At 39.9% G+C, this 17,029-nt stretch overlaps 1 protein-coding gene across 2 annotated transcripts in view; it reads right to left on the bottom strand.

The window, feature by feature from the left end:
• Window positions 1-17,029, bottom strand: part of mtor (mechanistic target of rapamycin kinase) — a 168,414-nt gene that overhangs the window by 27,192 nt on the left and 124,193 nt on the right. For both annotated transcript variants that reach the window (XM_032562658.1, XM_032562647.1), the window contains exons 42-45: window positions 14,439-14,537; window positions 14,232-14,354; window positions 5,710-5,892; window positions 4,528-4,662 (exon numbers count right to left, since the gene is read on the bottom strand). In XM_032562658.1, the coding sequence (XP_032418549.1) occupies window positions 4,528-4,662; window positions 5,710-5,892; window positions 14,232-14,354; window positions 14,439-14,537 (540 nt within the window). The remainder of the gene's footprint in view (window positions 1-4,527; window positions 4,663-5,709; window positions 5,893-14,231; window positions 14,355-14,438; window positions 14,538-17,029) is intronic.

Genomic DNA, 17,029 nt, shown 5'->3' with positions numbered 1-17,029 from the left:
TTTATTTGTTTCATCTTAGCATAAAGAAATTTTCTGTGTTGTTGAATTACTTTGATTCCTTTCTCAGAAGGCCTCTCTGAGGAAGAGCAGAGACAAATGTTTTCAACAGGGTTATCGCTCAGCAGAAACCTCTGCATCCTTGACCTGTTAGATAGCTATAAAACTGTTGCCATGAAGACGTACAACTTGCTCTGTGTTATCCTGTGTCTGGAACAGAATAATCTAGTGTGTAGATACCATGTGTTTTGTTAGTGACTAGCATTTGCGTTGCAATCATGTGACTGAAGTGTTTTCCCCGCCCCTTTGAGACGCTCTCTGTAACAGGGATCCTAACAGCAATAAAAAGGGAGAACGGACACATATGTTTTCAGAATGGAAGAGACATGTGACTGAAAACATCTCTGGCTGTTCTCCTCGCGAGTACAAAAGAATCTAACTCTCTTGTCTTTCTGTGTTTGTTAAATCTGTCTCAATAGGTGTTTGAACCTGACACTAACCCTTTGAAAAATCTGTTCCCCTCCACACCAAGAATCACTGAAGGAAACAACATGAAAATGTCTGAAGAAGACACTGAGCGCAACTTCCTTCTTCACCAAATGGAAGAAAAGGGAGTGTTGTCAGACTTTGGTGGTTGTAGAATTTCTCCTCTCTCTGTGGTAAAAGACCATGATCCATATCTAAAGTTAGTGCTGGGCTAACGTGTCTGTTTTGGTTGTATTTACCCAAAATGCCCTGCGCTGTAGTCGGTTTCCTGCTTCCGGTCCGCTTGTATCTACACTTCACTTCAACTAGAACCAAACTGAGTTTTTTAGGGACCAGAGTTCACTTGTTTGGTCCACATCAGAGTTTGATTTCACATCAGACTTCCACAGACAAACCGTACTCTCTAGGCCAGGGATGTCAAAGTCAAATACACCGAAGGCCAAAAAACCAAATTTGCTACAAGCCGAGGACCGGACTGGTTCAATGTTTATTAAAACATATAGAAATGATTGCACATAGCCTATTGAACCAAGACCTAACACAGTGTATATTTAATAATTAAATGAATAAACCAATATTTTCTTATGGATGTGTCAGTAATTTCAAGTGAAACCATTTTTCAAAAGGCAAACATACAAAAACAAACTTCCTTCAAAGAAAAATTGCATGTTCTGTACATTAGAAGAATAAAGCAATATTTTGTTATGGCTCTGTCAGCAACCTCAAAAGAAAATATGTATTTATTTACTATTAATCTATGTTTATGATTTGTTCTTTTAAATTGCCATTTATATTATTTTTCTGTCTCAGGAAATGATTGAGGGATGAAGAGACTGATGTCTGGTTCTTTAGTTGTCAACTTGAAATAAGCTGTTGGCATGTTGTCATTGACTGACTGCTTTTTGCTTAACTGTTCAGATAAAGTTGAGGGATAGGTACTGAGATTACATGAATATGATCAAATTTAAACCCAACACAAACAATCAAGTTAAAAGCTGATCTCATAATTTAAAAACCAATCCTGTGACTCATTATTAAACGTCTTCTGCCAGTTGGCAAAGAGGTTCGTCTGCTGAGCTTTAAACCGTTTGTCGTCAAGAAGCACCGGCCGACAGAGGTGATTTGTGTTCATGAAAGCACCACACTGCCTACACTGAAACGCAACCTTTCAGGTTCAACCAGCTGAAATGTTTCAATTTGGCATGCTTGTTCATTGCATATGGTTTTTTGACACCGCAAAAACAACCCACATTCAACTTCTCCCCCCCATATGTGATGTTTTGGGTTAATCCGTTATTTCTGATATAACCTGACTGTGATATCAGTCAGGTTCCTCTCCTGACTGATATCACAGATATCACTAAGATTTCACTGGGCGCCACTGAACATCGCTGACACATTTTTTTAAATGCCCCTATTAAACTTCACTAATTGTTTAGCCTGGAATGTGCGTCTTCCCACTACCGTCTGAATTTTTGCCAGAGGTTTTACTTCTACGGACAGAGCAGTATCGGTGGACATTTTAAAAAGACGCGGGTTGATAGCAGCTCACTGCGGCTGCGCAGTGTACGTCTCTAAGCAACTGTGACAACAGCGTCAGTTCGTGGGAAGGGGGGTCCTATTTAGGTCCCGCAATGACAACTTAGCTGACCTTAACACTTATTGCTGAGATGTGTGTGATAGGTGTGTCTTTCAGACATTTATAGCAATACGGAATAAGGGTTACCCTGCTAGATTCTGCCATATTATGTGTGAACACAACATAAGGTGGAGAAAGCTGATTAAAATAAAGGCGAGGCCTTGGGTGCAAATAAACAAACAATGACGTCATTAAAATAACTGAAAAATTATGTCTGACAAAAATTTAAACAATAACCATCCTCCTGTTTCATAAGACCCTGCATTCTTTCAGTTCTGTTCAACATTATTAATGGCAATGAACTCCTCAGAAATGTAAGATTTTTCTCCTCCGTGCTGTTGGCATGCTGCCAGAGAGATGGTACAGATATTTCTCTTTTTCTTTTTATGTTAATTGATGCAGCTGAGACACAGTCAGCTGGATTTATTTATAAGGAAAATGTCGGGACAGAAAATGGAAAAAGATCTATCAGATCTGGAGTGGACCACAGTTTGTGCAGCGCAGTACTAGCTTTCTGAAGTCTTATTAAACTACAACTAAACCTCCAGAAGTCTCCAGTGATGGATTTTTCACATTCCAAACATTCTCCAGTCTGTCAAAGTTGTTTCCTTTGCAGGAAGTTTGGATGTTCCAGTACACAAATAATCACATTACACTGCAAAAACAAGAATATTACCCAGTTATTTTGGTCTAGTTTCTACTGCAAATGTTATAGTACACTATATTTAAGACAAAAATAACTTACAAGTAACTTTTCAGCAAGATATAGGAGCTTGTGCTGAGTCAATAATACCCTAATACCGATGAAAAATTGGTTCCATTGTCAGATATTTTGCTTATAATAAGACATTTTTCCCATGTTGAAAGTGAAATAATCAATGGAACCAATACTTTTTCATCAATATTAGAAAATTACTGGCTCAAAACAAGCTCCAACATCTTGCTGACAAGTTATTTTTGTCTTATTTGAAGTGTGTAAAGATATCTGCACTAGAAATCCTTGGTAAAATTGTGTGTTTTTGCAAAATAAAGTGAAAGTATATAAAGCTAACTATTTGTTTTTGTTTGGTTAAAAAACAGCAATCGGATCCTTTCCACCAACCTGCACCTAGGCCTGTCACGATAGCAAATTTTGCTCAACGATTAATTGTCTCATAAATTATTGCGATAAACGATAATATTGTTTGAAGACCTTTTTACACTGATTTAATGGAAATGACGTAATAATGCATGCGATTTCCTGCCAAAGATAGATACACTTTATTTTCAAAAGAACACTAAACAATGGAACTGATAAACAAAATAAACAAAACAACCAAAAACAAAAATAAAATGGATTCTCAGTCTCCATTAACAAAAAATATACTTGAATAAAAACTAAACAACATAAAGCCAAAGTGGAAATAAATACTGCATTCAACCAAAAGAGTGCAGATTATGAAGTCTGTATATTATGTTGCCCTTCAGTAATAATTAGATTTAAATAGAGAAGATGGGCACATCGACTGCCTGATGCAATAGTTCACACTATATGATTTTTTGCCCTGATTTTCCCCTTATGACAATCTTAGAACGTTGGCCGTTCTATGATTGTTGCTTGCGATTTCATAACCGATCATCCTGTAGTGTGTGGTGTGTTACGTAGACCGTCGTGGCCGCTCTGAGCTAAATCAGGGGTTTTCCCCTACTGGGAACTTAACGCAGCCTATTGAATGTGACAGGTAGCCAATAAGAAAGCGTGGATTCTCCTCCGCTTTCTGAGCGAAAATTACAGAGGAGAATCCCTAACAGCTGACAACCTGAAGCCCAGCGGACATTGGAGATGATATGTGGAAACAACATTAATGTTTATTCAACATGAAAAGAATATAGAAATGACAAGAGGAGGAGTTGGAGTGAAATTGCTACCGCAGTTGATAAAACCCGGTAACTTTTCAGCTGTTCTTCGTTAACGTGACATAAATAGGTTATAATGATTTTCATTCAGTCAGGACGTTACGTTGACACTAGCCACATGCATTGTAGGCAGATTGTAGTAAAGCATTGATTAGTGCCCGGTTTTAAAATGAGTTAACTGAACTTGTAGCCATTATTTTGTGCCCATTGTTGGACACCACACGGCACGATCGAACCGTTATACCTAAGATTTCTGTCGGCTAATGTGTGGTCTCTTAGGTTTTGAAAATGGGCCGACAGCTCTAAGATCTTGAAGTGTGCAATGGGCATTACACTAAGGATATGAGGAAGGGAGATGTCAGTGGAGAGCACCGGAGTTGAGCCCTTTTTCATTCAGTGTCATCAACAGAAAGAGAAAAAGGCCGGAAGAGACGATAAAGCCGATAACTAAAATGAGGTTGAATTTATCGTACGATTAATTGATTTATCGTTTATCGCGACAGGCCTACCTGAGGCAGCTGCTTGGAGATGCGTCTGAACACGTGGTAGTAAAGGTCCCAGGCCTGTGTCAGGTCTTTCACATTCCCAGAGCGCATGTACTTCCTGCACCAGTCCTGGGCCTCCATCAAATCTCTGCCGTAAGCCTGGAGAAAGAAAAATGGAGATGAAAAGTGAGAAAAAAAATCAGTCGATGCATTAGATGAAGCAACACCAACAACCATGAAACAAAGTACATCTTTTTATATGTATGGCTTTAAATCGGTTCTTTCTCGAGGACTACAGGCATTTAATTGACCTTAGAAACTGTCAGACCTGTGGGAGTCCTCAGGGGTCAATCTTTGGACCCCTACTGTTCAACTTGTTCATGCTTCCAGTGTCCCAGTTAATTCAGAAGTATAATGTGTCCTACCACAACTATGCAGATGAGTCTGGATGATATCACTGGCAGCAGGAGGAAAATAGTATCTAAATCAGACCTCAAAACATGAATCCATGCTTTTCTCCCCAGCAGGTCAGACTACTGTAATGGCCTCCTCACTAGTGGTGGGCACGTATCGTTTATCATGATAAATTTTTTATCATAAAATTGTGATTTGCTATTGTCACAACAAATCCCAATTAATGTTTAAAACTCCCCAAATCTGTCTGTATTGTTGGGATTGTTATTTTTACTATTTTCTCCTCAAACGAGAGCATCAATAAATGGGAAAATATGATGAAATACAGTCACTATAACACAGGCACTGTGTGCAGTTTAGAGATACAAATTCCCACTTTGTTAAGAGACTGGTTTCCTAAAGGAGTGCATTTCAATTGGGTTTGTTGTTGTTTGTTATATGACAGCTGTGTCGTGCAGTTACAGTCATACAGTTACCAAACAGTCGGTGCAGAACTAGTTGACTGCTCGACACAACTGTCATATCTGTGCATGTGAGAGCTGAAAGTATGTTGCCTATACTTTTTTTCCTGTTTGTCAATGATTCTTTCCTCATATTTATTTTGTTTTAAAGTTGTACCAATGATTTTGATCTGTTTTGAAACTCTTATTCTATTCTTTCTATAAAGCACTATGAACTGTCTTGTACACAAAATGTACTATAGAAATAAATTGGCCTTGCCTATGAACCAGAAAACATGCTAAACATCAAAGGAAAAACCCAAAGTGCACTTTGTAAAAATCTGACACCAGCCTGGTTGAATGAAGTCTCTTTGAGGGTTTGTGGTCCTCTCTCCATCATGGCGTGTAGTGGCTCCAGCACAGCAAACATGCCCTTTACGTTACGCTCGCCAAAGTAAAGACGGGAAGCTTCCTCAAGGCCCTCGTGCCACATCTCGTGCCACAAGATAGCGACGCGGATAAGCTCCTCACTCACCTGGATGAAGAGAGACAACAATAAAAGGTCAGGCTGCTGTAAGATATTAATTTCATAACACAGCCTGAGCCCCCGGGCTAACACAACCATGTTTTTCAGAGAGATATCATCCAGGATGCTCAATGTTTCTGATTCTCACTGAAAAACTACAAGGGTTTTCTATGTTTTGTAATTTTTTAAATCAAAAAAAGATCCTTTATTTAACAAGTGGTAAACAAAATGCCAGGTTTATGTACTCACACAGTTTGTATCAAATGTGTACACAGGACTGCTAAAATGTCAAAAATTAAAGAATAATGAATCATTTCAACAATGTTCCCCTTTTAAAATGACATTTTTTCCAGTACAGTTCCACTGAAAAACAAAGAAGTCTGTTTGAGGGGAAAATATAAAAGTAAAAGAGCTGAAGTAACCTGGAAACTTCAGTGTTCACACCATAAAACAAATATTTTTTTGAACCATGATTTAGACTTTTTGGGTCCACATCTGGTCCCAGTGTTTGCAAAGCTTGAAGTGAAAAGGTCATCGGATCGGTCAGACCATCAAGACTTTCTGTCAGTTCTGAACTATGACATTCAAAATGTTCCTGATGAGCTCACTGTTTTATTGATTAGGATAAATGCTGTGATGTGGGCGAAAACAGGAGAAGTCTCTCTTTACCTTGAACAGTTCCAAGTTTGGTTTCACCAGACCATAAACATATCCTCATTTCGGTTCTGCCAGGACTGGATGTTTTCTTTGACAGAAATGGATTCTGGGCTTTCAACCCAAATCCTAATTCCACACATATGGAGAAAACAGCAGGTTGTTTTTTCATGCAGAACGCAAACCAGTTCAGGTTGGGGAAAAATCACTGTCAACCTCTTGCCAGTTACACCTTTTAACTTCATTTCAAATACATTTAATAGCTTAATTTTTAAGAAATATTCACACATTTTCAACATGATTGAGTCCAGAAGTTAAATTTTAGCCCGTTATGCCTTTAAAATCCTGGAACAATCAAATGCACCCACTTTTTATTTCAGCCGTGTTCAAACTTCCTGCAGCAAAAATCGTAAAGTTGAAAATACTCAGGGGACAAAATCACATTTTTTCCCCCCAAATAAAAACTGAAAAATAATATTACTGTGAGTTATTTCTCTTTGACCTGCAATATTTTAATGAGAACGAAACATTTTAGCAACAGAATAACATACAGAACATTAGTCTGATAATTGCCCTAATGTTTTCCGTTATTTAACTTTCTTCTATTATCATTTTAAATTTTTTAATCCATAAAATATTTTTGTGTATTTCCAGCAGTAATTTCCTTTTAAACATTTGCTCTATTAACCCAAGTATCATGAATGGATGGTGTGGCCAAGTCGCATGTTGAGCTAAAAGTCTTTGGATTGCCAGAGACGTCCCATGGCCCCCTCTTGAAAATGTTGCCCAAAAAATCATATTCATGTCCTAAAAAGACATACAAATTCATCTTCTTAAATGAAGACATAAATGTAAAATCCAACAAATAAACAAATACAATAATATATGTATATTTATTTTTTAACTGTTCCCCCCTAAAATATTTGCTGGCTTGTTCTGGGAAGCCCTGTAAAAGTTTTCTGGGGTCGCCTCTCCTGTTTGGGTCCCGACTTACTACAAAATAACAATAAAAGAAAAAAATGCTGCTAAAAGAAAAGTTCTTTGTGTTTTGCTCAACATTTCCATTTAGGGGACTTCCGGTTTTGTGACTGATGGAGTAAGACGTGGTGGAGGGAGCTCCTGCAAATGATCTTTTTTATAAGGTGTATTTGGGCATTTTCGTGCACTTTGCCTGTCTTCTAAATCTTACAACGACTCTACTACAGCTTAAGAGGCCTCCAAAGCCCAAAAATACGAATAATTCAACAACTACGGTGGCGAGGCCTGGTCCACCGACTGCATCCCCACCTCGGCCTGCTGATACTGATCCACCGCGGGGCTCGGCTACTTGGCAACCGCCTTCGGAAGAATCTTCCACGGCCCGGAACGTATATTCCCCGGATTTTAAAGCTGAACTCCTCATTGCACTTCGTGCAGAGATGGTGGACATTTTCAAGACTGAATTGGAGACGGCGTTGACTAACAATTTGACCCAGATTAAATTGGAGCTGCACGGCGTGAAGACCGAGCTAAGTGCTAGCATTGCGGCTATCAGGTCGGAGATGGATGCACTGAGGGCGACTGTTGCAGACATGGAGGACCGCTGTCTTCATGCACTGATGATGTGTCTCACTCAAGAGCAATTTGGACAGGCTCTCAGCGCAGGTCCTCGCTCTTGACAATAAATGTGAAGACTTGGAGTCAAGATCTCGGCGTAACGACATTAGAATCATAGGACTACCGGAAGAGCGTAACCCAGTCAGCGCAGACACGATTTTCACCCTGCTCAAGGACGCCTTCGGCCTGGAGAAGGAGCCGGTTGTAGACCGGGCGCACCGATCTCTACAAGCCAAGCCGAAGCCCGGTGAGCGGCCCCGTCCCATAATGGCTCGTTTACATTATTATGCAGACTGCGCCGATATCCTAGGACGTGCCAGAGCCCAGCAGCGAGTCAAGGTGGGGGATTCCACAATTTCCATCTCACAATTTCCATCTTCCCTGATTTTACCGTTCAGACTGCAAAAGCCCGTGCAGCCTTCAACGACGTCAGACGCCAGCTCAGAGAGGTTCCGGACATCCGGTTTGGGCTTCTACATCCAGCGCGTCTCCGCATCACCAAGGGAGGTGTCACGAGAGAGTTTACTTCACCCGCGGAGGCGACTGCCTTCGTGAAAACACTCAAGATGAAATAAATCTGGCTTAATCACCTGAAAGCTAATTTCGGTTCGAGTGTAAGTATAGCCGTGGCCAGGTTTCTCTTTACACTGGCGCATCCAAAGTGACTTCTGGCAGTGATGGCTGTAATGCACAGTTGAATCACTTCGGTTTTGTATAGTTTAATTTGTTGTGAGTGGAGCCGCTCATATTGTTCGGTCCGGGCCGGCCCAAGGCATAGGCGAGTTAGACGACATGTAATGTACTTGCTCTGTTATTAGCTACACTTCTGTTTTCACATGTTTGCAGGAGCTCCAACTGAATTGAGGTGAACTGAGGGTGACTGTTTGGTCCAAAACCTTAAGTTTAGTCTTTAGGTTCATGACTCCATTAGGAGTTCGCACTGGTATCCTGTCGTTTGGGGACGGGGTAGTGGTAGGTGCTATCTGGGGTGGGATGAGGGATAGTGTCAGTTCAGAAATATTGTTGGGTTTTTTTGTTGTTGTTTTGTCCTCTTTCTTCTCTTCCTTATACCTGGTGCGTGGGGACGAAATCGGGTTGCCTCATCAATGTTAACTCATATTTCACATGGCTAATACGAACAACTCAAATATAAGATTTATCAGCTGGAATATTCGAGGTTTAGGGGGTGCTGTCAAGCGGTGTAGGGTGTTATCTCATTTAAAGCGTTTGAAACCTGACATTATTTTTTTACAGGAGACCCACATGAGAAATAAAGACCAGTTCAGACTTAAATGTCCCTAGGTTGCAGAAGTACTCCATTCCAGTTTTAATTCAAAGGCTAGAGGGGTTGCCATCTTAATAGGTAAATCTGTACCATTCACATTGACCAAAACCATCTCAGACAGAGACGGCAGATTTCTGATAGTGTTAGGTACTCTATTCCAGGTACCCACCCTACTGGTTAACCTATATGCTCCTAATTTTGACAACCCATCTTTCATGAACAAGGTGTTCGAAATTCTACCCTCTTTGAATAATTGTGTTTTGGTTTTTGGAGGGGACATGAACTGTACTATTGATCCCTGTTTAGACCGTTCTAAACCTGTTTTAACCCAATCATCAATGGCTAGAACCCTACATAGTTTCATGCTAAATAATGGTTGTGTTGACCCCTGGAGATTTCGTAATTCAACCAGTAGGCAGTACTCTTTTTATTCACATGTTCACCAGACTTTTTCACGTATAGATTATTTTTTCTAGATGCTAAACTTATGCCTAAAGTAACCCAATCATTATTTCGGATCACGCTCCTGTCTCTCTCGATCTTCAGATTTCGCCCGGACCTCGCTATCCCTCTCAATGGCGATTTAACACTTCACTATGATCAGATGGTAATTTTCACAAATTTATTATGGACGCAATAGAGGATTTTATTGCCTTTAATGACTCTGAATCTGAACCAATCTCTAGAGCGCTCCTGTGGGACTCTTTGAAGGCATATTTACGTGGTCAGATAATTTCATATTCTGCACATGTGGGAAAACATTCAGAAGTTTACTTCTGAGTTGGAATTGGTTGACCAACAGCTTGCAACCACCCCATCTGACAGTCTTTCTAAGCGTCGCTTGGTCTTACAAACTGAGTTGGACCTTAACACAACTAATGAGGCAGAGCGCCTTCTGCTGCATTCTCGTGCTAGATACTACGAATATGGCGACAAGTCCAGCAGATTGCTAGCTCACCAATTGCGCCGTCAAGCTGCTTCACGTTTAATACCTCGCATTAAAGATCGATCGGGGGTCCTGCAGGAGGACATGCAAGTTATTAATTCGTTTTTTTCATCATTCTATAAGTCCCTATATAAATGTGAACTCCTCCAGATTTGTCTGATATGCATACGTTTCTGGATGAGCTTCAGTTTCCCCCTTTAAACTCAGAACTGATTGATCGTCTTGAAGCTGGTCTGACTGTTCAGGAGTTAAATGCTGCTTTACAAAATATGCAAAACAACAAAGCTCTGGGACCCGACGGGTTCCCAGTTGATTTTTATAACGCATTCCAAGCCAAACTTATCCCATTGCTTCACTCTGTCTATGTTGACTCTTTATCACTTGGTTCACTCCCCCCCTCCCTAAGACAAGCTTCTATCAGTGTTCTCTTAAAGAAGGACAAAGATCCCAACCTCTGTACTTCCTATAGGCCAATATCTTTAATGAATGTGGACACAAAAATTCTCACAAAAGCCCTGGCCCAGCGACTTGATCAAGTTCTCCCAACAATTATCTCCAAGGAGCAGACTGGCTTCATAAAGGGGCGTCAACTTTATTACAATGTTCGCACCTTGTTAAATGTTGTTTATTCAAGGGAGACAACAGCTGTGCCTGAGGTTGTCATATCAATCGATGCTGAAAAAGTATTTGATCGGGTAGAATGGAGTTACCTGTTTGCGGTTCTAACTACATTTGGAATAGGGAAACATTTTATATCATGGATACGCCTTCTTTATACACTGCCCTGCAGCTCTCCCAATCTGATGTTCCTTTTAAGCTGTGCCCTTTGGGTTTTCGGTACCTTGGGGTCAACATAACCAGATCTTATAAGTCTTTGTACTCTAAAAATGTCCTCCCACTCTTTGTAGACATTAAAAAAGACTTTCAAAAATGGGGGTCCCTTCCACTTACTTTGACTGGGAGAATAAGTACTGTTAAGATGAACATCTTGCCAAAATTTCTGTTTCTTTTTATGTGTCTACCTGTATTTTTACCAAGACGTTTTTTTAAATCATTAGATTCAGCTATCTGTCACTTTCTGTGGAGCGGCAAAACTCCCAGAGTAAGACAAAAAATACTTCAGAACTGTAAGTTTTATGGCGGCCTCTGCCTACCCAATTTTCAATTTTATTATTGGGCAGCTAACATAACTAAAATTGCTTTATGGTCTAATTCAGCTGATGTACCTTGGTGTCAGCTAGAAGCACACTCATGTCCTTCAGCCTCACTTTTGGCTTTACTTGCAGGTCCAACTTCTTTAAATCCCTCTGGCCAAACCAACAATCCCATAGTTGCAGATACTTTGAGAATATGGTTTCAGTTTAGGAAGCAGTTTAAATTTACAGGCCCCATAGTCCTATCCCCACTTTTAAAAAACCCAGTGTTTACACCCGCTCTCACCGACCCGACCTTCTCCCTGTGGCAGGATAAGGGACTAAAATGTTTCAAGGATTTTTATAGGGAAGGGTTGTTTTGCTCTTTCACTGATTTGGCGTCTGAATTCGATCTCCCACCCTCCCATCTGTTTATATACTTCCAGATAAGGGCATGTGCAAAATCCTTATTTCCCAATTTCCCGCACCTGTCACCTGTGCAGTCGTGGGGTGAACTTATACAACTTAATCCCTTGCAAAGGTCTTTAATTTCAAAGATATATAACTTGATTCAGTCATATGATGTAGTTCCAACTACGAACACTAAGAGAGCTTGGAAGGGTGAACCAGGGCTGGTTTTTGATGAACACTGGTGGGAGGCAGCCTTGACAACCATTCATAAAACTTCTATATGTGCCCGCCTGAGTTTGATACAGTTCAAAGTGCTATTCAGATGTCATTATTCAAAAACTAGGCTGGCACAGATCTCCCCAAATATGGTAGATGTTTGAAACCGATGAGGGGAGCTCGCCCTGCAATCTTGCACATATGTTTTTCACCTGCTCAGCCCTCACAAATTTCTGGCAAATTTACTTTCACACCATGTCTGTTGTACTTTCGAGAACTATTGACACTTCAGCTCATACTGGTATTTTTGGTCTCCCAGAGCAATATACTCAATACTCCGCAAGAGAGTTGGAAGTGATAGCTTTTACCTCTTTGATCGCGAGGCGCCACTCTCCTTAACTGGAAATCAACTATAGCCCCATCCAGCACAAAGTGGATAAATGAGGTCATGTCCTTTCTGAAAGTGGAGAAAATTAGATATACAAAAACTGGAAACTTGAACAAATTCTACTCTAAATGGCAACCATTTATTGACTTTGTTGCTTCAATGTAGAAAAGTAACCCCCGCGCACCCAGCTCTCTTCTTCCCCCTCCTTTATTTTTATTTATTTATTCATTCATTTTTCTTCCTCTTCTTGGAGGTGTACGTGTTTTTTCGCTATTCATTTTCATTCACTATGTTTTACTATTGGAGTCGTTCTGTATGTGTTCTTTGTTCCTGAAAACATATATTTTACTGTTAATGCTGTAATAGAATAGAATAGAAGTACTTTACTCATCCCAGCAGGGAAATTACTTAGCAGGGAAATTACTTAATCAGGGATATTGGGGTCATATACTTCGAGGACCAGGGAAGCAAGTTCCCTGAGGGCCGGACTGGTTCAATCTTTCCTGAAACATATGATATGAAACGTCATTTCGATTCCCTTGTATGTCTGGACATGTAAGAGGAATTGACAATAAAGCTGATTGATTGATTGATATGACACATTTATATGTCTGGGGTAAGGATAGGTCAATAGTGATATGACAACCAATATTATAATTTTGTACTATTTTTAATTTCACATTTTTGACTCTAAAACTTCAAGCTTGTCAACAAGTTCTATTTGATCTCATGTACTGCCACTGAAACAGAGAACAGGACAGGGTAGTAATGTGCACTTCAGTTTTATAATCTATTTTATTATGGGTATTGTATTTGCTATTGTGTTCATATAATTACTTTTCTTTTTTTTAACTTTTATTCATGTTTTTTTTTGTTTATCCATCTGTTTAGAAAATACAGGTGAAAATTCAGCCTTCTTATTTACAGAAATGCTAATAATATGCATTGTCCCTGTGATAAATAAATAAAAAAAAGAAAAAACATTTCCATTTAGGAATATATAAACCTGCAATGGAAACTCTCATTACAAAAAAATTACAAAAGTCTCCAACTGTTTGTATCATTCTTGATCTGCAGTTGGGGGCCAAGATTATTCCAAGGGCCTCAAATGGCCACATGTTGGACCCCTGTTTTAATTAATCTGACCCAAACTATGTGCTTTCGAGAAATAAAAACAACGATTTTGTGGAACAACAAAGATGTGAAATCTGGAATCCTGGTTCCATTTATGCAATCCTGCAAAGTGGGGCCCCATCTGGGGCCCGAAGTCAGCGGGCTTTAAACAAAGGTCTGTGGCCTTGTCCTCAACACAAACATGTCCAAATACTGAATCTTTTGATGATGTCATTCACTTCAGATGAAAAGCCTCCATGTTGTTTTTGACACATTGAACCCTCTCTTCATACTGCAGCTCCTCTGCTGTCCTTCCTCTGCCTCTCTAAGATAACCTTTCATAGCTGATCACATCTGACCTGCTCCATGTTCTCCCAGTTAAATGTTTTATGGACAGCCTGGCTTTTTCAGCCATTTGTTGCTCCACTCCTTTAGCCAGCAACACATTTGAAATGAGTTCATTAAGTGAATGAAGTTCACAATTCCAACATTTATTTTGTTATCTGTGCTCAGCTGTGATTAAAATAATCTTTCACTCTGCTTCCTTCTATTCTAAAACCTGGATAGTGGAAGGATAACGGTTTCTGTAAATAATTCAGTCTCTACCATCATTGCTTGTTGAACCAGGGTGTTGCAGTGTTCACACATGTTCTTCAGGATCTTGTTAGCAGCATTGTGCCGGGCGGTGGTGGTGGACTTTGAGGCCACGGTGAGTGGGTAGATCAAAGCCTAAGAAAAAACAGTAAAACAATCAACAAAGTGTAGTGTTGTATACGTTCCGTGTTGTGTAGGTGAGAATCCGTGGCGGAGAACCTGAGGATGGTAACGGCCGATATCTGTCAGCAGCTGGTGGATGAGACGGCCAACCAGTGCTCGAGGCGTGTCGATACGAGCTATGAGCTGAGGAATCACCTGGGAAAGGAAAATAAAAAACTCAATACATTCAAAACACGCCACAGAAGTCTGACTGAATCAGCGCTTCCGCATACCTCAGTTTTAAAGCTGCCGTATTTAACTTTTTACAGAAATATGTTTTTACATATTTGTTAGAACTGCCACTGTATCATGACAGAAAAATATAAGACATAAATATACAGTTCAGTCACAAACAACCAATCAGAGCCGAGAGAAGAGGCTTAACGCTGTCAATCATTGTCATGTCATCTCTACTAGACTAGAGCTAGTTTCCCACAACATAGCCTGTTATGAATGCTATGGCTAGTTAGCATAGCCAATAAAGGAGAAGAAATAGTTTTCCTGGAATATTAAGCTGTTCTCTGCCATTAGCACACAGAGCAGCGCACTTAAAAGCATGATTGACAGCGTTAAGCCCCTCCTGTTGGCTCTGATTGGTTGTTTCTGACTAGGAGCAGTGCGTTACTCCAGACAGTAGCAGCTCAGGGAGGAGGTTAATCTTTTCACACATTACCAGTTTCATGGTCTCACAACATGGTAACATTTTGAGCAAATACACAAAAAACTGATTTTACAAAAGTTGCATACCACCACACTTTTCCATGCTTTCAAAAAGTCTGTACATTTTAAGGAAAAACATTTACTGTGTGAGGAAAAGAAATTGTTCTTAAAAAACTTTTTTTTATTTTGCAGCATGGAGTTTGTAGAAAGATTGTAGAAAACTAACAATTTTTTAAATAATCCAGAGTTTTTTTCTTTTTCATACTTATCTGAACATGGAAAATCTTTAATTTTATATTTTAAAAAGACTGCATTGAAACCCAGTTAAATACTGTCAAGAGAAGTGGAGTTTTGATGACTACACTGAGCCCTCTGTGACAACTGAGGATGAAGAATCTGCATCTTCACATCCCAGACGAACCTCTTCTCTTTCCAGGGGATGAGGACGGCGAACTGCAGGAGGGTGATGGACTCCCAGCATGTGAAAGGTCTGACCTCGTGGAGGGGGTGTCAAGAAAATCCGAGCTCATCCCACTTCCCCATGCTGGAGATTTTAGTTTAACAGTAATAATAAATAAAGTTATCTTTAAAATGAATCACTCAAGTGACATCTAGGCCCAACAGTAGACTTAGGTGTCAATAAAATAAATCTGGTTGTGTGTGTTGTTTTTGTCTCATGCAAACTTTGCTTTAATTCTACTTTTTTCTATCTAATCATAAGAAATCATAGTCAGTCAGAGAGTCATGAAACAGGAAAAGCAGGTTTCCTGGAAAAAGAGGAAGTTAGTTTCCAGCCTGCAGATTTACAAAAATAGCTGAGACTATTCCTTATTTTAAAGCATGAAAGTTTTAAAGAATTAAATCTAAACATTTTGGTAATTTGATAAGATTCAAAGTAAAATACTTATATTAATATTGGTTTACTTGTAATAATATTTACACGAACATTTGTGGGAACACTTACAAGAAAAACAAGTAACTGTAATTTTAGTATTAAATAATTAGAATCATGGATTATTCTTGGTTTCTTTTCAGAAAAACATCTGTAATAACTCACATTAGGATTATAATAAGTATAATTAATAAGTTATGGTTATAAAATCATAAATGAATGATAAATCAGAGAAGCTGAAGAAAATAAATGTGATATAAGTTATGGTTATAAAATTATAAATGAATGCTAGATCAGAGAAGCTAAAGAAAATAAATGTGATATAAATGTGATTTTGACATTGAACTTGAAATGGTGTAAAAGGTGTAACTGCAATTAAACATCACTGATATGTTGGAGGTAGAGAGTAGGTGAAAGGTGAAAGGCAAGGAACTAACAGGAGAGCAGAGATGATCAACGCCTTATTTAGGTGAAAGGTTGTGAAGACAACGGACATAGGAGGTTGAGCAACCCTGAGACATTAGCACAGACATCAGGACATAATGTCTGAAGGACAGTGATGGATGTGAGGTCATCTGTCTAAGCAGACAGCCAATGAAAACGCACCAAAAGGGTGGATAAACCCTATATAAGGTGGGTGCAAAAGAGGAACCTTTCGTTGGATCCTCCGGGCAGCTTCGAGCCAAGATCGAGATGGACAAAGAACTCTGCAGCTGAAGAAGAGCCGGGGCCACGGAGCCGAAGACTGACCTTCTCATGGAGACCAACCCGTCAGGCCCACAACATGTGGCTTCGAATCGCACTTCTCTCATCAGCTGGGTTCAGACCCCAAAGACAAAGACAAAGGCCAAGACAAAGAAGAAGAACTGGTGCCTTTTTTCCTGCCAGCACCAAGTCCTGTGTGACCTCAGCATCCATGCGGAGGGGAGGCTCATCAGACCTGCGGAGATCCCTGCCTTCATCGATCGGCGTCTTCCTCCTGCTGCAACACCTTCTTCATCGTCGTGCCAGGTCTGGGGTTCGAAACGTCAAACTCCGTCCATCTCTCTCAAAGGTTCCCTTTTTTTAGTTTTCAGTGTCAGCAGTAGGGAAAGAT

Source organism: Xiphophorus hellerii, chromosome 1 (assembly GCF_003331165.1).
Source record: "Xiphophorus hellerii strain 12219 chromosome 1, Xiphophorus_hellerii-4.1, whole genome shotgun sequence".
Classification (NCBI taxonomy): Eukaryota; Metazoa; Chordata; class Actinopteri; order Cyprinodontiformes; family Poeciliidae; genus Xiphophorus; species Xiphophorus hellerii.
The sequence above is the reverse complement of the archived record's forward strand: the minus strand, read 5'-3'. Positions and strand labels throughout refer to the sequence as shown.